The sequence below is a fragment of the Solenopsis invicta genome, chromosome 8 (genome assembly GCF_016802725.1).
Source record: "Solenopsis invicta isolate M01_SB chromosome 8, UNIL_Sinv_3.0, whole genome shotgun sequence".
Classification (NCBI taxonomy): Eukaryota; Metazoa; Arthropoda; class Insecta; order Hymenoptera; family Formicidae; genus Solenopsis; species Solenopsis invicta.
Window position 1 is genome coordinate 600,001 of NC_052671.1, and position 23,503 is coordinate 623,503.

At 35.8% G+C, this 23,503-nt stretch overlaps 2 protein-coding genes across 4 annotated transcripts; one reads left to right on the plus strand and one right to left on the minus strand.

Moving 5' to 3' along the window:
• Positions 1-580: 580 nt before the first annotated feature.
• LOC105192881 (zinc finger protein 184) lies at positions 581-5,768 on the minus strand (the record flags this gene model as incomplete). The annotated part of the gene is given in 5 exon segments (XM_011157165.3): positions 581-2,445; positions 2,631-2,790; positions 3,416-4,963; positions 4,965-5,180; positions 5,257-5,768. Coding segments are annotated over 5 exon segments (3,072 nt in total), but the record flags the coding sequence as incomplete, so codon positions are not given.
• Positions 5,769-15,854: 10,086 nt separating this feature from the next.
• On the plus strand, positions 15,855-23,401 carry LOC105192880 (group 3 secretory phospholipase A2). 3 transcript variants are annotated; one of them, XM_011157163.3, is made up of 5 exons: positions 15,855-16,411; positions 18,377-18,616; positions 20,917-21,246; positions 21,406-21,678; positions 22,152-23,401. In XM_011157163.3, the coding sequence occupies exons 1-5, from the start codon at positions 16,386-16,388 to the stop codon at positions 22,345-22,347; spliced, it is 1,065 nt and encodes a 354-aa protein (XP_011155465.1). In that variant the 5' UTR covers positions 15,855-16,385; the 3' UTR covers positions 22,348-23,401. The 3 variants fall into 3 exon arrangements, with proteins under 3 accessions (XP_011155465.1, XP_011155466.1, XP_025992790.1); XM_026137005.2 differs by lacking the exon at positions 15,855-16,411 and adding an exon at positions 19,902-20,044 and having other exon boundaries at positions 18,520-18,616; XM_011157164.3 differs by lacking the exon at positions 18,377-18,616 and having other exon boundaries at positions 15,856-16,411.
• The last annotated feature ends 102 nt before the right edge of the window (positions 23,402-23,503 follow it).

The following is a 23,503-nucleotide window of genomic DNA, read 5'->3' on the forward strand; positions in this document are numbered from 1 at the left end:
CTATTCATTTTCCAATAAATCTACCTTAACAATTTTATATGCAGAATAGTTTAAGGAATTATATTGCATAATAAAAATTATATAATTCCATTAAAAAAATGACGATTACCCGGGAAAAACCCAATTTTTGAACAAATCTCAATGCCTTGATTTGGAGATATTTTTTCATATGTCTCCCTCATCCTGTCTATACGCACACATTTACAGTAGAACTCCGTTTCCTATACATATGTACACAAGGAATAAAACTTTTATATATGTATATCATATTGAACAAACGAGAATTATTATATAATTCATATAGTATATACTTACTTTTGCATATCAACGTACAGTGTCCACAGTATTCATCGATCGTTATATTATTTAATAAATTTCTAAACAGAAAAAAGAGACAACTTGAGAAAAAAACTTTAAAATTAAAAAAATTAATCAAAATCTACAAATTTTGTTTGATATAGAAGGAGACAGAAAAGCTGATACATGATCAAATTTCCATTTTAAATTTTACAATTTCTTGATATATGATATCGATACGGTAGCATTCTACGTTATTTCAGAAAAGAAAGATAAATACGTATTAAAACTATGTAGGAAACCTTTATTCGTATTTCTTCCGATTTTCTAGCTATACTATTAATATACTTTTGCTGACAAAAATTAAATTTGCGTTTTTACTAGAAGAGCCCGCTAAGCAATCTCACACGTAACCGCACGCGACGCGCACTTTGTCATCACGGAGAAAATGTTTTGATCGAAAAAGATAATTAAGCACGTGGAAAGGCTTCTTGGAATTCTAAACGCGAAGTGTGCACGTATAAAAAGATCAATACGTGTACAAAATACAAGTATTGATCTTATAACTTTTATAAGATATACTTTACTGATGTATGATTTATATAATATATATATATATATATATATATATATATGCATTAATTTTTATATATGTATAACGTTAAGATCTTATATGGCGTCCATACATCGCGTTGATTCCTCATGAAAAACATTTACATCCATTTATTGATATTTGGATCTTATAAAACCGGGATTCTTACGTATTACTTCTAAAATTTAACGAGCGATTTGCTCGAATCGTTTAACGTAAAAATATAAATTGCGCGGGACTAAAATGCTATCTTGTATAGATCTAAGCTTTAAAAATGCTTCATAAATGCGCAATGTCTGCCACCCTCTTTCTCTTCGCTAAAATCGTTTACAGAATCTCCCCCTTTCTATTACTGTTCACACATCAATTATCTCCTTTCAATTATCATCGCACAATACATTGAGAAGGATAATAACAAAGCAGCGATACACGACGAACTTATTTTTTTATCTCGATTTATTCAATACGTGTTTTCTTATAAAGTGATGTCCTACTAAATAAAAGTAAATGAAAAAATCACCAAACATAATAGTTAATATGTTCATTAAAATTCTTCTTCTCGTTAAGGCAACTAATTTGTTTAGTCTCATTTTACATGTCTAAAGTATATATTTATATATTTATATATATTTTTATATTTGTATATTTATAAAGTATATGTAAAACACTAATATATGGTTATTTTTTGTTTTTTGTTACAAGCCTTATATTAATTAGAATATAGTGTATATATGTAGATTCTTTGTATATTCCTATTCTTGTAATAAAATTGATTATTATTTTTGAATCTAGAGATAATAAATATATATCTAACGTATATTGTTAGTACAAGAGAAGTGCGTGCAGAGGGTGGCAGCAGGGTGCGCATTTGGGAGTGCTATTGTTTCAAGGACTCTCCAGTCCCTCATCTTTATACCGTCTCACATGGTGACATTCAACTGTATTGCTTTAGCGTCCACGGAACATGCTTGCTGTTGCTGCGTCTGTTGTTGTTGTTGCTGTTGTTGTTGCTGCTGCTGCTGCTGTTGTTGCTGCTGCTGCTGTTGTTGCACCTGTTGTTGCACTTGTTGCTGTACTTGCTGCTGTATTGCCTGCAACTGAATCGTTTTCGTATCGACGGTACACGTCTGCTGTTGTTGCTGTGGTTGCTGCTGCACTTGCTGTTGCACTTGCTGCTGCTGCTGAACTTGCTGTTGTTGTTGTTGCGCTTGCTGTTGCTGCTGCTGTTGCGCTTGCTGAGCCGCAGCTTGGGCAGCTTGTCTCTGTTGTTGTCTAAGTATACTTGGTGGCGGATCCATATGCTGACGTTGATGTAGTAACAAATGATTCTTTTGGAAAAAGGCTTTGCCGCATTTATCACATACGTGTGATCTTATATGGCAACTGCCATCTGTATGACGTCGTTGATGTTGCGACAAGCCATGTTTTTGTGCGAAACCACGGCCGCAATCAGGACAAATATGTGGCTTAGGTTTTGGTCCTGTACCCACTGGCGGGGATGTTTGCGTCGCGCCATGCATATGACTAACACCAGGCGTTCCTATCGGCCCGTTCATCTAAAAATATATTTTCATAATTTATACATTTTATTTCTTTAATATATATTGTTACACTTAGATTCTGAAATGTTTATAACACTTTTTTGAAAAAAGTTTTTAAATTTACTATATCGCCAAATTTTGTATATATATTTAAATGCCTAAATATTTAATTGTAATAAAAATTAATGTATAATCATTACCTGATGTGTTCCTGGAGTGTTTGGAGTAAGGAAATGTGCTGGAGTTTGTTGAAAGGCGGCTGCTAATCCACAAAGGTCTGTTACAAGTGTTCGATCACCAGTATGTAACCTTTGGTGCAAATTTAGAGCTTCTCGATTTGGGAAATCTAGCCCACATTCTCTGAAATAATAATCGTTTGTTAAGAAAATAGCAAATTTTATTATAAGAAAAATAAAAATACTTATAATTTATAACAGTTAATATAGTTGGATTATGTACGTTTTATATACTTTTCCTCCTATTCCTAAGTAACCATAATATTAAGAGATCTCTTTCAACTTGTCAAATATATGAAAATTTATGAAGATATTTGATATTTGTAAATAATATTGATGAATATTGAATCATATTTAAATATATTCAATTTGTTTTCTAATACATTTTAGATTTAACAAAGAAATCACAAATAAAAAACAATTTGATTCAATCTGCTTCAATGTTGTACTTAGCATTACAGTGTGTTCGTCAATTCAACTTTGTAACGTTATATGATATATTTTGAATTGTACAATACAATTTTTTTTTACTATATCTTATACAAACGTCTCACAGCATATCTAATAACTATTAAAAAATTTATTAAACACAAATTGTAAAAAAGCTTATAATTTTATCTAGCACGTTCTTAATAATACAACTAAAGTTATATCGAGATATATCAAGAATAAAGAAATTTGCAGAAAATTGATAAATTGTTGCGGCAATGTATATTATATGTGTATATACATATATGAAATGATCTTACCTGCATGTAAGAGACTTTTCGTCAGTATTTGCATTGTTATTGTGAATCTTAGAATGAGAGACCAGGTCTGCTTTCCGAGGGAATGCTTCTCCGCAAACGGTGCAAGCAAAAGGTGTTTCACCTGTATGTAAACGCATATGAGCTAAAAGTGTTCTCTTCTGCAGAAACTCTTTTCCACATACGGTACACGCATGTGGAACTCTGCCATGTAGCCGACCATGATTAACTAGCTCAAACTTCCTCTGAAAAGTTGCACCGCAATCGTGGCAAACGAATGGATGTAGGCTGCCATGGAAGCGTGAATGCATCGTAAGATGATCCTTCTGCGAAAACGATTCTCCGCACTCTTCGCAAACGTAAGGTCTTTCTCCCGAGTGAAACTTACTGTGGGTCACCAAGTGACGTTTCAGAGGAAAGGCTCTTCCACATTCTTGACAGACAAACGGCCGTTCCCGCGTGTGCACGCGGGTATGTGTTACAAGATGATGTTTCAGGGTAAAAGATTTTTTACATTCGCGACATTGATACGGCCTTTCGGCGCTATGTAACAGCAGATGCGTGTGAAGACAATGTTTGTGCGCAAAACTTTTGCCGCAATGAATGCAAATGTGTGGCCGTTCTCCAGTGTGTACTCTCGCATGCGTCGTAAGATGATGCTTGAGAAGAAAGGATTTCCCGCATTCCGAACAAGAATAGGGTCGTTCCTTCGGTACCCGGACCTGACTTCCCATATCCTGTTGCTGTTTGACTTTCGTCTCGATTTGCGTTGTATTCACATGGGTCAAAACATGCCCGAAATGGGTAGTATTGTCCGTCTGATTCGTGGCAACGTTATTCGCCGTGCTGGCTTGATTGGATGCAGCGGCAGCTCTCTTCATCAAGATTTCATTGCACTCTTCCGCGGTAAGCTGCAGAGGTCCGAGCGGTGTCATGAAGTGCTTACTCATGGCGTGCTTGTCAGCTGTTGTAAAAACTAAGGTATTGGAGAATAAGGAAGGTGGGGGTGTAGGATGTGCCGCGTCGCAATTGCATCCCCCTTTGTCACAGGTTAATGAAAATACATCGTGATGCTTTTTAGTGCGAACGTGAGTGCCGTGAGTAGTTTGATTATGCGCTCCGCCCGTATGGCCATGATGCGTAGTGGGTGTTTGCTGACAGCTTTCGTTCATCGCAAACATCGGACGTCGATGAGTGGTGGCGGCAACCTTGGCCGGCTTGATGTCGACCTGTATCTTCTGACTCGATCCTTGATCCTGATTATTGTTGACGGCATAACTGATGTTGGTGGCGAGCTCGCTCTGCGCGTTCTCCCGGGTCTCGGTCCCTGGCCCCCCGAAGGACCAAGCGTACCCGAATCCTGCACCAGCATTCCCAGGCGTGGTACACATATTCGTGACGGTTGGAACAGATGGGTCAGTCTGGCTGGACGCGGCACTTGTGCGTTCTTCCGTGTCCGTCAACGCAGCATTTTCCGCGCCAGCCCTCTCTACTATAACAAACTGATCCGTGGGAAATATTTTGAGAGGTTCCAAATAAACGTACCCGTCACGCTCCAGTATCTCGGCCTTGCGAATAAAACGTGGCTGTCATATCTACGCGCCAAGTACGGCGATGATCTACACAGGGGTAAGAGCTGCTGGAGGACGCTGGAGGACGCTGGAGGATACACGGACAGACTCCTAGCTCCTCGATCGCGAGTTGTAATCCTGGGCTAGGAGTTTCGGTTAGCTGTACGCTAAGGCTAGACCAGAAGTCTGCGGCGGAGCTGCAAAGTGGTTATCCAACAAAATAATATCTCGGTAGAATCGTAAAAGCGTGCAATGTGCTCCCGAGGCGCTTACGTCGATCTGTAGATCGCGATGCTGGCCCCGGGAGGGAGAGGGGGGCGCGCGAGAGAGAGAGAGAGAGAGAGAGAGAGGCCTCGAGAGACGAGTCGTACGCAAGGTGAGCCGTACGTCGAGAATCGGAAGTCGGAACAAGCAGCGACAACAGCAGTAGCAGGAGTAGCAGCAACAGCAGCAGCAGCAGCAACAGTAGCAGTAGTAGCAGCAGCAGCACCAGCAGGCGGCTGAAGCTTCCTCCTTTTTCCCTTTCGAAACGCCGATTCGCCGCGTTTCCGCCGATCTACCGAGTCGCTTTCGTATCGTTGCCGCGCCACTGGTACACCAATAGAAAAAAGCACGCCGCACGACTCTTCTATGTGTTGGAGACCATAAGTGATTTTCGCTTCGGCTCTTCGGCTTTTCGGAACAGAGCGGCGTCCACGGGTCTCTTGAAAGACAACCTCCACCTTCCTCCCACGGCGCTCCCACACTCTCACTTCTGCTCCGCGCACTTTTTCCGCGTTTCGCGCTCACGGGACTACGTTTTGACTTGGACGCACGCACGGCCGACGGTCATTAATTTTACATAATTGCATATTTTATTGTCCATACAAACTAGCCTCACATATCGGCCATTTTATTTGTAAACTACCAAAAAACAATGTTGCCAATGTACGCGCGATTTTGGAGGGAGCGGAGATAGCGTCGCCGAGCGCTTCCGTGATGGCAGCACTTTTCGTTGTTTGCCGACGGCGCGGCTACGCTACGCATCGCACACCGTACTTTTTCCGCCATATTTGAATACATTTTATGTAGCTATCATTTTTTTATACGGATATCTTTTATGCGTAGAGTAAACTAGAAATATCTCTCACCGTTAATACTTGAGTATTTGCCAATATTTCGTTATTATTAAGATTTTTTTATAATGGAAACAGTCGATATAAATATAATTTCTCTTCTCTCTTTCTGTCTTTTCTATTTTAACCTTCCTAAATTTCATTGCTTACAAGTTATACATCATGGTTCGATGAGAGAACATTACGTTTTTCAAAAATTTTTTTTTTTTGGAAAAAATAAATTTGCAAAAATTCTAGTATACTTTTTTTAATATTTACAAGCACAATTTTATAGTTATTTGATTCAAAACGTTTTTCACATTTTTGTATATATCTAAATAATTCAAGATAAAAAAATTGCATGGGTCTTTAAAAAGACCCAGGACGTCTACGGAGGGTTAAATAGACACGTTAATCCATTATTATTATTATTATTATACGCTTGCAATATTGCATATTATTTGATACATCTTATACGTATATACATATTCGTGTACAAAGATATCAATTTATTCATGTCGACCATTGCATTCAAATTTTTTAATCAATAATTAACTAAACCAACTGAATTATTTAGCTGAACGTATTGGATTAAATATTTTAGTTTTTCTACCATTTTTTTAAATGTAAGGATAATTTATGTAATTAATAAATAATTTTTATTATTTACTTAAATTTAATATAAGTCATGCGATTATTTTAGATGTTATTTTAGATATAAAAGTTGTCAAAACTTGTTGTAAAACTTCATATAAAATTTTTTATAATTGCAAATATTGACTACATTATGTTAGTCGAAAAGTCATAAATAGGAAACATACACACACACACACACACACACGCGCGCGCGCGCGCGCGCACACGCACACGCACACGCACGCACGCACACACACACACACACACACACACACACACACACACACACACACACACACACACACACACACACACACACACACATATATATATATAAATATGTTATCGTTAATTCTGTTTCAGCGATTCGAGAAATGATAATGGAATACTTAAATGTTGAATCGACGTCGATTATATTCCATAATGTTTAAAAGATATGTTGAGTAATTTTGTTACTTTAAAGAATAAAAACTGCAAATACGCAACCGCGCGCGATGTCACCAAATATATATGTCACAAAAATGTAACAGCACTTGATAATCAAGATACATGAGAGATTGGCAATGTTCAATCTATCGAATGTATCGATGACAGAATTTACTAGTACTTAAAATTAAATTTAAAAATTAATGAAATAGATTTTTTGATAGTAAAACTTTTAATTTTGTAAAAATTAATACAGGGACTTGATATCGATCTGTTTTTGCTCTAGAGATAGTTTTGGTTTGCATCTGACACCACTCTGTCGACGTATTTGGCAATAGATCGCTAATCTGCGTTTGGTACGAATCTATAGGCGCTTAACCTACAGATAAAAACAAATTTGCTCTAGTGCTAAACTGTTATCACATTATCGTTTCGCTGATACTTGTTTCCCATGATAACAACCTACCAAAATGTTTGCTATAAATAATAAATTTTTGCAAGACAATTATTTTTCTTGTCTTTTCTTTCATTCAAGTTCTTTTATCAACATTTTTTAAAATTAATATTATAATAATCAAGCTTAAATATTTTTTACGTATTTGCTTTTCAACAACTTATATCTTTTTTATTCAACTAAATAATTGTTGAATTAATTCAATGTTTATAAGTTGATCGTACAATAAATTTTTTCTCTGTGCATATTTTGTAGCAGGATAATGCATCTTTTAATTTACACTTTGATAGGTGCGCAAAACGCGTTGTCAAGTAATTCGAAGGCTGATCTGGCTGACTGAATTGTAGATTGAATTTGTAGAAACTCGTAATTTCCATTTAAAAATATGGATTTAAATCAATTCAGCGCTATAACGAGAGAGTTTCAAGTTGTACGTTAATATAGTTTGGAAATAATATAAAATACACGTAGCGTGTGCCAATAAATAACTTTGGTGATAGGGTATAGGAACGCGAGCTCACGATCGATTAGGTGATCAATATTTAAGATACATACATACATACGTATATATATATGTAGACATTAGTGTTAGCGATTACGTCGATCGTTTTCGTCATTTACAGCCAATGTGCGACGAGTTATGAGACACAGCGGTCTCTCTAGGTGATACGAGGACAGAAACAGTTTCATCGGACGACTGGTCATCGCCAGCGGTGGTAGCGCGAACTCAGCAACTGATAAGCAAGCCCGCTCGTTAATGGTCCCACATCATAGCTTGGCAAAAAGCCAATATATACCGTTAGAACGAGAATCTTATAGTTTACCTTTATTCTCCCATGTTCTAACTTTCACCTCTATGCGTTTGTATACTATATATATATATATATATATATATTAACCATTGTGCATGCTAAATACTTAGCTAGTACTATATATATATATATATATATATATTAAACCAATTGGTGCATGATAAATACTTACAGTCCAGAAACAATACTGCACTGCAATATGCAATATGCAATAAATTAAAAATTGATTGCAGTGCAATGTTGTAGAGAAATTGCAAACATTTTTTTGCAATATTATTTAAGAAATGTTGCAGCAACGTTTCAGAAATATTGTACAGAAATAATGTCCTATATGCTTCACCGGGCCAATGCGCCACCGCGCTTTATCAGATAAATGTATATAGCAAAAAGTTCTAAGTATACTTTCCTTCTTGTAATTAAAAATCCTCGTAAAATAGAATTAAAAAATTACAGCACATTATGAGATTTGCCACTCACATTTTAACGAAATAATTCTTTCGAGATATTCTCAAAATTAATTTCAAAAACAAAAATTAATAAATAAATTGTATAAATATTAGGCCGAATTAACGAGCAAACTTAACTTTAATGGATCAAAATTTTTTTGATTCAACAAAGTTTACATAAATGTATAATTATTCAATATGGAACACGTTTCGATCTTATTAGATCCTCTTCAAAGCCGTTAACATATCAAAAAATTTGCATAAAGTTATAAATATTGAACGTTAAAAATAAAAGTTATAAATTATATTAATAGTTATACATTTATGTAAACTTCATTGAACCAAAAAAATTTAGATCCATCAAAGTTAAATTTGCTTGTTAATAATCGGCTTAATATTCATATCAATTTGTTATTAACATAAACGAGCTGGTCTATTTGTTTAATTAAAACAGTTTTGAGTTCAATTGTATAAAAATTGTTGAAAGTTACACGTGCCAAAGTTAGTTTTGTCAGAAACACGTATTATTTTCTGTACCATTTCTTTGTCACGATTATTTCTCTCGTTCTAATTTATTCAATCGCGTCATCGTTTAAACTTGAGTTAATTATTTCAATTGTTTCTGCAGGGTTTCTGCAACAGCGCCACGAGACAGAGAATCGAACAGCTTTCACAACACATTTGTGAACAGTAGCTATTTCCGCCGGAGCGAAAAATGCATAGCCGCTTAAAGCGTGTATATATAGCAGCAAAGTGCGACGGCAGATGCGTTATTTATGTAGCGGTTCGCTAAGTACGTTTCGTTGTGTGATACCTTCGATTCTGACGATCGGGGGTTACGGATCGCCGCGGCCGGGCCGACGAGGGGTGGTGTATCCTCTCTGTATTCTCTCTTTTTACAAGGAAGAGCCGGAGCAGAGAAGCGGGGTAGAGGACCCGAATCCTGAGGCAGTGGACCGTGAATGCGATACCAGCTTCACGTAGTGCGTCGGTGTAGGAGGGTGGGGGGGGTGTGGAGAGGGAGAGAGGGGGAGAAAGGGGGAGAGAGGTGCCGTCAAACAACCGTTCGTCGATCGTCCCTTCTCGGTACACTCATCCCTGGCTTCGTCCTCCTCGCGTCAGCAGCAGGGGGTGATTTGTACGTATCAATTATGTCTTCCCGCTACCAAGGGACCATCGATGACGTCGCTATCTCTCAGCTGTATCGCGATCCAATGATCCAATGATTTTCACGTTGGAATTTCAATATCTATCAAAGTTGTTTACAGTAGAAATATCAAACGACAAATTTTATAATATTTCTGTTAAACATCGTTTATTGTTCAAATTTCATATAGAGTGACAAAATTATGGATAAATTTACGATATATAATACTACAAGACGAAAAAATTATTAAACCCAAATAAAAGTTTAATTTTTTATGGAGAAAAAATTAATTAAATATTACTTTTTATGTCTAAAGTAAAACGTAAATGATTATAGCGTAATCTTAAGTAATACAAATATATCTATATGAGATTTATGTGAGAGAACAGAGAAATATGAATATTTCAAAATACACAACGTGCATTCTTTTGTAACATAGATCCACATAAATCCATTTGTCCGTTCAATGAAATATGATAATTGCTTCTCGAATGTGGTAAAAGAAACTAGGCGGCATCCCCTTTCTCTCTGGCTTAATTAAAAGCTGATTACCTAATGAGGGTCATCGATGTTCTCTAGAAAATGGGCTCCAATCATGGACAAGGTCTACACACAGGGCGTCCTAACATCATAATTGCCAGTCCTTTGCTACGAATTCTATAAAGAATTTACATTTTACAACATTTAATGCTTTTATTATATGTTTTGATATTGGAAATCTTACATCTAATAAAATTTAATATAACGTATATTTGTTTAAATTTATTTATTTTTAAGTATTTCAATATAATTGTCAAATTTAAGTTTATGAAAAAATAATGCTGCTAAGAAGAAGCGCTCGAGCTTACCTTATACGCATATTCCAAAATGTAGATGCAAGAGAAAATTAATCTGTGATGAAAGAGTGAAAGAGAGAAAGAGAGAATAAATCATAAATTTCGCTAAATATGTTTTCCGTTATATCAGTACACAAAGAGCCTGCACGAAAGTCGCGTTACAGACACGATTGAAATCGCATTACGATTATATTCCCAAGAGTACACACATACCGTACCGTTCGCTTGAAAATCTACTCGCTTAGGGGACTCGATCTCGCCATTGGCTTTTTCTATTCTCGAGAGAGAACGCGACGTTGATTCCTTTGATCTGCAGCGAACGAAGCAACTTTTAAGTGATGGGCACGCAGATGGTTACGATAGTAATAATAATTTCATCTTCAGTCTCCGATGGTCCTAACTCCTTTGCGCTCGCGCGCTCGCCTGCATATACTCGCTAGTCTACATCAACGTACATACATACACGTCTACGCGAAGCTGACGACTCTCAGGGTCGATTGTGAACAATACGAATGGATGGAGTAGCTTCGAAATCGATCGAGAATTAATCCGGCGCTATCGCGTCTTGCAACTGTTGTCCCATTGTCTCATCGCGAACTAAAATGAAAGGACGGGACGGAAGGGAGAGAGATGTGGATAAATTGCTGGAGCAAGACGCTCGAATTTTCCCCTCTTCTTTCCCTCGTTCACTGGAGGAATTGGCGTCTTGACGCGTTTCTTCGAAAATCTCAACGCCTACTCTCCCTCTTCTCCCTCTTCTTAGCGTTCACCAAATTTTTCTCACTCGTTATAGGTACTCGTGTCTCTGGAGAGTTTAGAATCAAAATAAAATTTTATTTCTTCTTTTAAGCGGTTAATAATAAACGAAACGATTCACTCCCATTTTATAGCAATTATGTCGCGGGTGGGTTCCATAGGGTGAACCGCGTCTATCGCTTACTATACGTCGACAATCGTTGGACGCAAACCAGGGACCACGCGCGTCCCCTCCTTCTCTATGACGCCTCGACCACTTGTGGTTTTAACTACCTTCGACGATCCCTCCTAGCGCCGAGTACCGAGTGCCGAGTGTCGAGTGCCGAGTGCCGACTGTGGCGAGAATTATGTAATTATTTCACTGTAATTGTCGCGAAAAATGACTGCTACCTGAATGCTTTAAATGTCGCGACGAAAGCAGCCTGAGAAGAGGGTCAAATCTCTACGCTTCGCCGACGAGATTCCTCTGTATCGCGCGTCGATTCAACCTTCCGTCTATTGTTGTGCATTGTTAATACTCATCACTGTTCAAATATTTCTTTAGAAAAATTTTAACTTGAGGAAATAAAAGTTAACAAATTTAATAATTGCACTTGGTCAAAACTTTTACGTTAAGTTTTCTATTAAGATTGAAATGTAACATATCGCGCGTGTCGTATATTTTATGGACAATTATTGAAATTCAAACTGCAATTAAAACTGTATCAATGTTTCAAATTTCAAAGGTTGATAAATTGTTTAAATTTCAGAAACTTTTCAATAACATGTTACTAAAGGCGCAAAGACGATAAAATAAAAGTGACTTATATATATAAATGAGTCCTATATATAAATGAGTCCTATATATATATATATATATATATATATATATATATCAATACATAGGATGTTCCAGATCGATTGCATTCCCTTCCTCAATCGTAGATTGGTATTACCTGACTCACCGCCAGATTCGTAATGGTGATTAGCAAGGAAGCGTTCAAACGTTTTCGACGCTGTCCGACAGAAGGCCGAGGGAGAAGGTCTTTGGCGTTTGATACTAGGACAACGGGAATAAGTTTGGTTCAGCTTGCTTTACCATCCTCCGGATCATGCGTATAAAGACGGTGAGTCGTTCGCAAACCCCTGAAAATCGGACAATCGCGTACGGCAGAAATTACCTCCTCACTCACGAACCCTCATCTCGCCGAACCATCACCGCGCCGTAGTCCTTTTCTTCTGTTACACCTCCTTTCGAGTCGTATGTACACTAGGTAACGTGTATACTCTCGTACTTAAAGTTGGCCACTTTCGACTCGAACGTTTGTACTTCAATCGTACGTCTAACGTCATACATTCGTTATTGATTGTTGATTGAAATATTTATTTCTATTCTATTATACGTAAATTTAATTCAGTTTAATGTTATATATAAATCTCTCTTTAGTGTCATATGTTTAACTTTTAATATCAAATACAATTGTTTAAAGTTGTTAGATAATTTCAAATTATATAACGTATTTGATGCATTCAATCCAAAAGTGTCTAGCTCCAGACGTGAGAGTATCCATGGCGTCTAGTCTACTCTTTCTCACGCTATAGATTGCCCGCACCTTTTCGTCCTCCAATGGTGCCAGAGTCATAACAGCAAGGGCTACAATGGATAGAAACCACCGCGCCGCGCGCGCGTCGACGCCGCCTTTTCTCTGCCACTTATCCGTTCCGCCAAATGATTTTGACCGCCGCGATTTCACGCGCGTAAAATCGTCAAACGGATTCACAAAAGTCACGAATCTTCTCGGCTCGCGGACATTTTACATTTGCCAGAGTTACAATGCACTTACTTCTTTTCAAAGCCTACTACTTCTAAACGCTACTGGAAATTGATTTTCTTTACTTTTAACTGTCGTCCTCTTTACTTTCAAGTGTGCAGTGGAGCACATTGCTTGGAGCATATTTCTTGCGCAAAACACACGTAATTGTCATCTTATATCGGAATAATCATTAGGCATTGCACGTATACTACCGTTCAAAGGTATTTGCTCACTCTAAATTTTGTATTTATCTCTTTTTTTTATCTATCTTAATCCATTTAAATCCTACTATATTTTCTTTCTATATGTAATCATTTTTATCATCAAGATTATTATACCTAACATCTAAAAATTTATAAAATTATAAAGGAAGATTAAAATACGTACTTCCTTCAAAATTCTCATTATTTAATTAAGAGAGACAAAATAGACAAGTACATGTACTTTTGAATGATAGTGTAAATTTTTTAATATTTGAAAATTGACACTCGATTTTCATCCACATAACTACATTTAGGGACACTTGAATCAAATTCTGATTAATCTAATCGACTTGTCATTTCATATAATAGACAAATGCGATTGATTAATTCCAATGGACTAATTGGTCGATTAGGTTAATCGGGGTTTGGTAGCCTTTTAAAGCTCTTAATTATGAAAAAAATGTACTCAAAATCCAACAAGTTTTCTTTTACAACAAAAGATTCTTTTACAACAATAAATTTGCACATATACATATAGTAAGTTTTGTAGATACGAGTAACTACACGAACAATCATTCGCGCGAAACGCAGGGACAAAAGTTTATCGCGTGTTTCGTGCAAAAAATGACCTTTGACCATGTCGTGGTGTTACGATGTTTTAGAACTCGCAGCCAATGACAACACAACTGTGCATTAGTCGTACGGTTTTGTATAATTTATTTTTCACCGATATGCTAATGCGTAATGTTGTTTTATTATAATAAGAAAAAAGCGAGAAAGAGAAGAACGCGGGTAAAAAAGTAAGTCAACTGTAACATGGAGTTTGATTCCATCTTATGTCGTTCACTGTCTATTTTATATCAGTGCAGTATTTCAAATTGTATGTAATTTCATAAATCATCTGATCGATCTAATACTGATTGTGAGTTTTCTTTGGTAGGAATTAGATCGGATCGAAAATAAATTACCTTCTTCATCATCATTAAATATCGTGATAACGTTCGCGATTAAACTTTTACTGAAGTTTATTTAAACTTGTAGCGAATTTGGTTGGACGCACTAGTGCGCACTGTTGCACACATTAAAGCCGTCGTACACAAATCGATGTAAAGATGTATATTTAATATAAATATTATATATAAACGGGTTAAACCGTGGTAAAATATGTATTTTATCATTGGAGACATTTGCATTTTATTTTTACATTTAGATTACTGTACAACTGGTTTTAATGTGTACTGCGAAATGCGCCCACTGTGTACTAGTGCAGTCCGATCGCTATTAGAGAGTTTTATTATATTTTCGATCGGTTATAAATAAAAAAAAACTTTTGAACGTTTGTGTGTGCTGGAGAAAAAATCCAAAGAATCCAAAAGGATCAAAGCAATATGTTTCTGCAATCGAAATGTTACAACTATTTTTAAGTCACTCTGTATATGCCGATTACACGCATGTTTCGCGATAAGTGTACGGAAGGTCGCGACCGACATCAGCGCACAGTATTATGTCACAAGGCGTTTTTTCGCAATTGAGCGCGCACGGTTACATCGAAATTTGGAATATCGATGAGCGTAAGGTGCAGTGACGCGCGGTGATGGATGCGTCAACGGGACCAAAGCACCGGCATTTACCACACAGTCGTTCGAAGGCTGAAAGAAATCGACGAGACGGTGGTGGTGGTGGTGGTGGTGGTAGTGGTGGTGGTGGTGGCGATAGTGGTGGTGATGGTGGTAGTAGTAGTGGTGAATCTGCAGCAGCGGCTAAACTCCGCGCCGCGCCAAAGGGAAAAGAGAGAAATTGGCGAGAGTAAGACTGGCGGGAAAGAAAGAGCAAGAGACCGTGCGGAGATTAGATCCCGCAGGATGAGTAGGTGGGATTGGATTTGGCAGGCGCGCGGCTCGTTGGCGGTGATGCGAAGGAGTAGGACAAGAAGAAGGGGCAGGGGGTGGAGTTTGGTTGGTGTCCGAACAGCGCGGCGCGACGCGGCGGAGAGGCTGCAGAAGGGAAACTCGGAACTCGGAGTAGGGTAGACGCGTATACATGTGGGAAATGCATGTATACGCGTCTCGTAGAGCAGGAAGGACAGGAAGGAACGGGGGAGAAGAGATTCGAGGCCGTAAGTGACAGAATCGCCGCCGCCGCCGCTGGGCCGCTGGTGGTATAGGTGAACTGCTGGACAACCGAACCACCCGAACCGAACGCCGAACACTGTACTCGGCGGTATTTAAGGGAGAGCCGCGAGCGTAGCGCGCCAGTTGTTGGTTGACGGCCGGTTGGTGGTTGACTTGAGCGCGCGCGGACCTCTGGCCCAGAGGCCGGAGAGCCACCGTCACGTCGTCGTCGCCGCCGCCGTCGCCGCCGCCGCCGCCGCCGCGTTGCGTCGCGTGGCGCCAAAAATATTAATCAAAATTTATGTAGAAACTCTCTCTCGCGCAATAGTCTCCCAATATTTTCCATTCGAGCAATCTCGATAAATTTTAATGAAAGAATTGCGTCGACAACTTTTACAATTAGTGACGCTTCAACGTCAACTGGAGATAATCATGTGACCGTTTATCGTTAAATTTTATTTTGTCAATTTATCTTTCGAATTATCGTGATATCATTCGATATATATTATCAACGCTAATAAAAACGATAGTTAAATATATAAGTGCAAAGTTAAGTGAATACAGGAGAAACTCTCTCTACGAGGTTTCTCTTCAAACCGGCAACGGCGTTATGTGAAGATACACATATGGCATTATTTCAACTCTTTATACTTGAAGATAGAAAGAAATTTACATTTTTCAAACTTGGATGGTACAGATGAGTGTATCAAAGAGGTATGAGCATGTTTACCGTTCATTTCACGTAATTTTTAAAGAAAATATTTAAATTGAAATTATTTTAACAACGATACTTCAAAAATAACTTTAATTAATTAACTTAATAATTTTCTTACATTTAATAATAACAGTTAAATAATTTCACAAATAGATATTAAAATTTAGTTATAGAAAGAACGATTATCGTTGCCTTGAACTTGATACCGAAAATAAAGATAAATGTGAAAATATATAGATAAAAAGATGACGTGATCTTCTTATAATAGCACTTCCACGAATAACGTGAGAAGCACGTATTTCGCATTGATATAAATATATTTTGTATGAATAAATGAGGTTGCATTTATAGTTTTTATTTTCCTCAAAGCAAATTTAATAACTACATATTTATTTAAGTAATTTTAAATGTTACTTAACGAATAATTAAAAAAATATTGATAACATCGATTAACAGAGCAAGACGTTCAACAATTTTTTTTTAAATTAAAAATACATAAAATAGGTTTAACACAAGGCGTTTTGACGTAGCCACTTTCTGTTATTCACTTTCTATTCATGTTAATAATCATAATCTTAATCTCGTTTATATTTATTTGCTTTGATTAAAATATTATGTTAATTATTATGTTTAGGTTTATTATAATAAAGATTCTGTATAGTCTCGAAACGTTCTAATTTGTGATACTCAAATCATCCTTAAGAATAATTTTATAATAAATGTAATTTTTATTGTATTTTACTACTTGTTTTGTTTTGTTCGTTTCTTGGTCTTTATAACTTTATATTCTAGATTTAAATACGCAATTTATATAATTTTGAGAATTAAACAGAACCGAAGAATCTTTTCCGAACCGAAGAAGTTGATATTATATGTACATATGTATTTCAAGTATTTTTTAACACGAGTGCTTTTTTGTTTTAATAGAAAAATATATTTTGTTACTTTGATGTTGTATACAAATTATTCTTTAAAATTAAAAATTTTTTGTATCTTTACGTTCAGTAAAATTACTCAGGTATTTTGTTTCTATCGAATCAATTGTATATCACGATCAATCGTGACAATCGTCCAAAAATTATAATACAACATATGTTACCAAACAATCTTTAAGCATTATATATTTTGTACATGAGATGTGCCATCCATAAGTTTACTGCCACAATCACGTTCAAATCTTTGAACCTGATGCGATAGACTTGTGGCACGCTATACATTAACTTGTAATACACTAATTTGTGTTATAGTTTTTGGTTATACAATTGTTGGAATAATAATTTTAAAATTACACATAAATATGTTAATTTTGAGTCATAATCGATGTAATTCATAATTTTCAGAAATGTAATATTATAAAAAAGTTGTAAATATTTGCAAATTAAAAATTATATAGATTTAAAATATAATTTTTTTTATCAAATCTCCAAATTATGACACAAACTCGCGAAACGTATTTTTTGTATATGTATTTACTTATCTTTTGTGGAATTTGAAAGAAATTGCGGTACTGTTGACAAAAAAAAGAGCAAATTTGTATAAATACTGAATATTAATAATCGAATATTAATATTCAGTAAAATTCAACACATTTATGTTAATTTTTTAAGTTCTTCTAAATTTTTTTAGAAGGAAGTATACAATCATATTATAATTTATACGAGATGTTTTAGAATAATGCAATTGATCATCGTATTAAAAATCTTTTGATGTACCAATTAAGATACATGAAAAGAACATTGAAATACACGACAGATTTAGAGATATAGCATCCTTGTAATTATTTTGAGATAAAGAATATGGGCGACGAAGTCTTTCTTTACACCGTGGAGGGTTTTGTAAATTTCATTTCGTCATCCTGTACATCCCTGCTCTATTAAAAGAATATTTCAGTGTTATTCCGATGGTCGCTATTTTTACATAAATTTAAGAAATATTACAAAAGCCTGATGGCTTTCTGGAAACAGGTACCCGATGCTGCTGCTGCTGCTGCTGCTGCTGGCATTGGGGTTGATTTGCATGCAATCGTCTGTCGGAGCTTTACCACGAGAAGGTACATATTTTGTGCAATCGAATGTTTCGTCCCAATTCACCGGGACGTCTTCCAGTCACAGTATTTCGATCATCAGAATCTTATCCGATGGACGATTCGAACGGTTCATCCGGTGGCCCGGAGCTTGCGCCAAGGAGATTACTATCAATTGGGGGTAGGCATAGTTGCATTTGTTTTACATCTTAATACAGTTGAAACATTGAAACGTGATTAAATCGAGACAAATGGGTTTCGATATAAGTATTCAAAGGAAGAGAGCCTAACAAATTGCTTCATTGTGAAATACCCAAGTACATACATAAACTCGCTCATGACGCCGACGTTGTTCTGCATGCTTACATGCTTTCTTTCATAAAAAAGCACGAGTCGAGTGTTTTTACAGTAGCAACCTGTATCCATCCCCTTTTCTGAAATAACATTTTCTCAGATATAGGCAAATCTCTTCTTCCTATCCCACCCATCCTCCCCGTATATGTAGTCGGGAGGATTGAAGCGGGAACTCTCGGTTGGCAAGCACGAAAACAATGCCGCCTTTCACTATTGCCAATATACGTGGATGCTTGACTGTTATGTATACATTTAGCGTTGGTTAGGTCTTTCAAATGCTCCCATTGCCACCCATCACCCATCGCTCCGAAGAACATTGATACGGTCTAATGGAATGGTCTCTGTGAATCCTTGTCAACCGTAATAAGTTTCAATACAATTGTAACGCTACGTTAATGCCCGCGAAAAAGGAAAAAGGATCGATGCTCAAACGAATGAAGAAATTGAGAATGAAGCATTTTATTTCTTCTTTTCTATTTCTAGGACTTCTTTTAGTGTATAAGTTATAAATTCATTTTTCAATCATTTTTTTCTAAATAAAAAATATCATATGTGTTAAAAGAAATTATATATATATATATATATATATATATATATATATATATATATATACATGTAATTTATTAATATTATATAAATAAATAATCTGGATACAAAATAAAAGTAATTATGCAAAAATATATAACATGTTTAACATTGCAAGACAACACTTCAATAATTTTCTTCGCTTGACATAAAATGTAATAATTACCGTTTAAAATGTTTAAATGTATAAAAAGATGTTTCAAAGATATATTTTGAAAATGTATATTTTTCAAAAATAACAAAAAAAAGGAGAAAAAGTAGAGAAAACATTGTTGCATAAAAAATATCAATAATTAATAAATAATGTTTAGAAGAAGCTAACATTAACGTACGTATTTTATAAACCTGAAAGAAAATATAAACGTATGTCTAAAAAATAAATAGAACTAAAATCAGGAAATAATTTGATTGTATAAAATACACAATAACAGTAAAGTAGCGCATACAATGCAATAATATAATTGTTATTCCATTAGATTTGAAAGCCAAAAAAGGGGATACAATTTATCATGTTTATTCGTTGACAGTAACCGCAAAGCCAACCAAGCTCTTAAGCCGAAAAGCGGCAAGTTAAGTAAGCAAGGATTAGGTTCTGCGACGAGCGAATGTCCTGGAACCTCTACGTAGGGATCGGATTGGCCCCTTTTGCGCTGGACCTAAACGTAGTTCGGTAGGTCGCCGTCCTGTTTTACTCTCCTAGATGGGACTCATCTGCTGATGCTCTCACGAGGATACCACGGAATACCACAACCACGAAGCGTCACTTTGCACTTAAACGCAGGACGAAAGCTCTTTTACCGTCGTGAAGAAAATGCACGCTCTGCTTTCCACTGACCGTCCCCTGCTCTTTCCGAATTTGCTCTTATCGTCTGAATAATTTCTCGAGAAAACTTAATTTTTTTTTTTTTTTTTACGTTAAATATGTTATAAAATTGCACTATAGGTACGTTGATGTACAAGCTATCTATTATATAACGTGTCTGTCCCCATCCTCTATACATCGATTTAAAATTATGAAACATTACGATTTAAACATTACAAGAAGTTACTTTACTTGTAAAAGAGCTTTAAAAACTCCTCAAAATGTGATGAAACCATGTTTCGTGGTTTTTCATAACGCTCATATTTTAAATCGTTTCCTCAATATGAGGATATTGAGGATGAGGACTTGATAAACATTCTGTATATATAAATCTACTGACAAAATTATCACATGTACTTACATTTTCTATCAATTTCGAGACGATAGATAAACGGAAATTAAGTTTATTTTGTTCTTACATGTTATAGTTGAATGTATTGCAAACATTTTTTTGCAAATCCTATGATTATTTGGCAGTATTATTTTCTGATTTCTTTTAAATTAAAAAAAAAACCAACAATGCGAAAAAAAGTTTGAATAACATCGCGTAAAATATTACTCAAATTTGAACATATTATCAAGAGGTGTATATATATATATTACTTTGATACATAATGTTTAACCGAAAATTAGAATATAATAACGCCTATATTTGTCGCCAATATTTGTTTTCTCAACAGAAACACAGACGTGACATTGCGACAAGTTTGGCTTCGTAAGTCCAACAGAAAGCTGCAATTGATATACGCCGGTGAAACATTGACCGACTGCATTGACGAGAAGCTCGCGTGGTGGGACGACAGCGAGTGTTTGTCCAGCTCTCGCGGTGTCTATCGCTATCATGATGACGGTGACGAGGTGTCGATCGAGGTGATCCAACTGGACGGTAAGGACATTTCGAGGATACCCCGTGATCTCTCTTGGCTGTTGTCGACATCGGAGCTTCGTCACCGGTGCGATCGCATGAGAATGCGAATACGAAGCCAGGCTATGGTTCAACGTCGACATAGGTATAACCTGGACTGAACGAGTGTACCTAGACTCGAGCTTGCATGCTTTCTTGCTTGCTCGCTTAATCCCTCAACTTAATAATAAGCGAAGGCAATAATGTCCCTTACGGGACAAGGGTGTATCGAAAAAATGCATTTCTTTTTTGTTTTTTGTAATAGGAAATACGCAAAATCAGCAAACGCGACAGCAAGCAATGGAAAGCAAAGTCGGAATCGCAATCGAAGGGACTTGTTCATAATACCAGGGACACAATGGTGCGGTCGCGGTAACCGTGCTACCAAGTATACCAATTTGGGCGGCTTCGGCATGGCTGATGCCTGTTGCCGAAAACACGATACAGCTTGTCCTCTTTACATACCGGCTTTCGAGTCGCGTTACGGCGTTTTTAACTGGAGAATTTCAAGCATGATGCATTGCGCTTGCGACGAACGGTTAGTAATTAATTAATATATTAAATAATATGATTTGAGAAAAAGTATTTTCTCTCATGAGAAAATATCGAATAATATATTAAAAATTAAGTTCTCGATATTCGAAATAATTGGTAAGTACGTTGGTCTTTATCTACTAATTCATCTAATCCTCAGAAAATATTTACTAAGTTTATTTAATAAAGATCTCCTCATAACAAATATAGCAATTAACACAGACGATATTTGAGATAACATTGAGATATTTCGTAACAACTTTTTATTTTCAAAAGAAATTTTTTTACGTCGGCTACAATTAATAAAATATTCATGATTAAATATGGGATTTATTGCGGAAGCGAATGCCATGTTTGGTATATTCGATGCCAATTATAACAAACGTCAAAATTTATTATTGATGCGCGCAACAATTTTAACCCTTGGGACAATGTAATATAATCGTATTTTTATTGAAATTTTTTGTATATTTATAGATTTCGCACATGTTTGAAAATGGCCGGGACTGCGTCGGCGGATTTTATAGGTAAAATCTTCTTCGACGTACTTCAATCAAAGTGCTTTATTCTGAAAGCCCAGAAGGTATGCGTGAAACGGTCTTCTTGGTGGGGTAAATGTCAACGTTACGAATACCGAAAACAGGCCTATGTACGAGATAATGTTCCTTATTAAGGATATACAACGTAAGAAATCTTCATAAAAAAATAATGAAGTATTCTTCTTCCGGGGATGTCAATAGCAATTCTCAGGGATGTAATATTTTGTCGAATACCTATAATATGTCAAAAAAAGTCAGAAACAAAGAAATCGAGTCGATTATTAAATCGAGAAATTATATCACCAAGATACGATTGACAATACATCGTAATATCTTCGATACGAAGAATCGTTATATCAAGTCTGCCGATAGCTATGTCAGATACATCTTAAATTATGAGAAAAGTAGGATAAAAAAAAATAATTTTAAAAAGGTCACATACACCCATACATGTATATGTAGATTCGATGATGTTAAAGTCGTCCTTTTTTTTACTGACTAAACGATCATTTTTGCACACGCCGTTTCTTCTAATTGCATTTACAGATGTAAAAATCCTTTTCCACAATTGAAGTATAGGCAGTAATGTGTAACGGACGCAATAATTTTATAAGGAAAACAAAAAAAAATGAAAAGAATTATTTCCAAGTTTTTTCGTTTTCTTTGTCCTTATATAGCGTTCGTTATACATTACTGCCTATACACTAATTGTGGAAAAGGATTTTTACATCTGTAAAAATGCAATTAAGAGAAACTGCATGCGCGAAAATTAACGTTCAGTCGGTAAAAAGGACGACTTCAGCATCCCCTATTTCTATGTTTAAAAGTTTAATTGTAGAAAGTCGACATAGATATCGGCAGCTTTATATAGACTTATATTAAATAACTTATAGATAGAACTCGTTAACTTTTAAATATTATTAGCGAACTATTAACAAATTAATAGAATTGTGGAGAGCTTATGTTCATTAATTGTGAAACTTTTACATAACATTCCAAAGATGTAAAAATACACAAATAAGAAAAAATAATAAAATGCATATAAAATATAATCAATATTTAGGATAGTTTAGAATTTTTGATGAAAAATTATTACAAACATACTATACATATACAAGTATTTATATTAATTTAAACTGTACAAGACAAATTTAGATGTGATTAAGATTAATATAATTTTATTTCTATTCTTTTCTTATTTATTAACAATTTGTCCTGATACGATTCAATATACAAAGATTTCCGTACAATAAGTTCTGAAACTTATCAGAAATTATACCTTTATACTTT

Excerpts from the sequence above, each read along its gene's own strand:
- LOC105192880 (XM_011157163.3), top strand. The coding sequence starts at position 16,386 with ATGGTACAGATGAGTGTATCAAAGAG. Across the intron at positions 18,617-20,916 it reads GAGATTACTATCAATTGGGG|AAACACAGACGTGACATTGC; the intron begins GTAGGCATAGTT and ends TTTTCTCAACAG. Across the intron at positions 21,247-21,405 it reads ATGGTTCAACGTCGACATAG|GAAATACGCAAAATCAGCAA; the intron begins GTATAACCTGGA and ends TTTTTGTAATAG.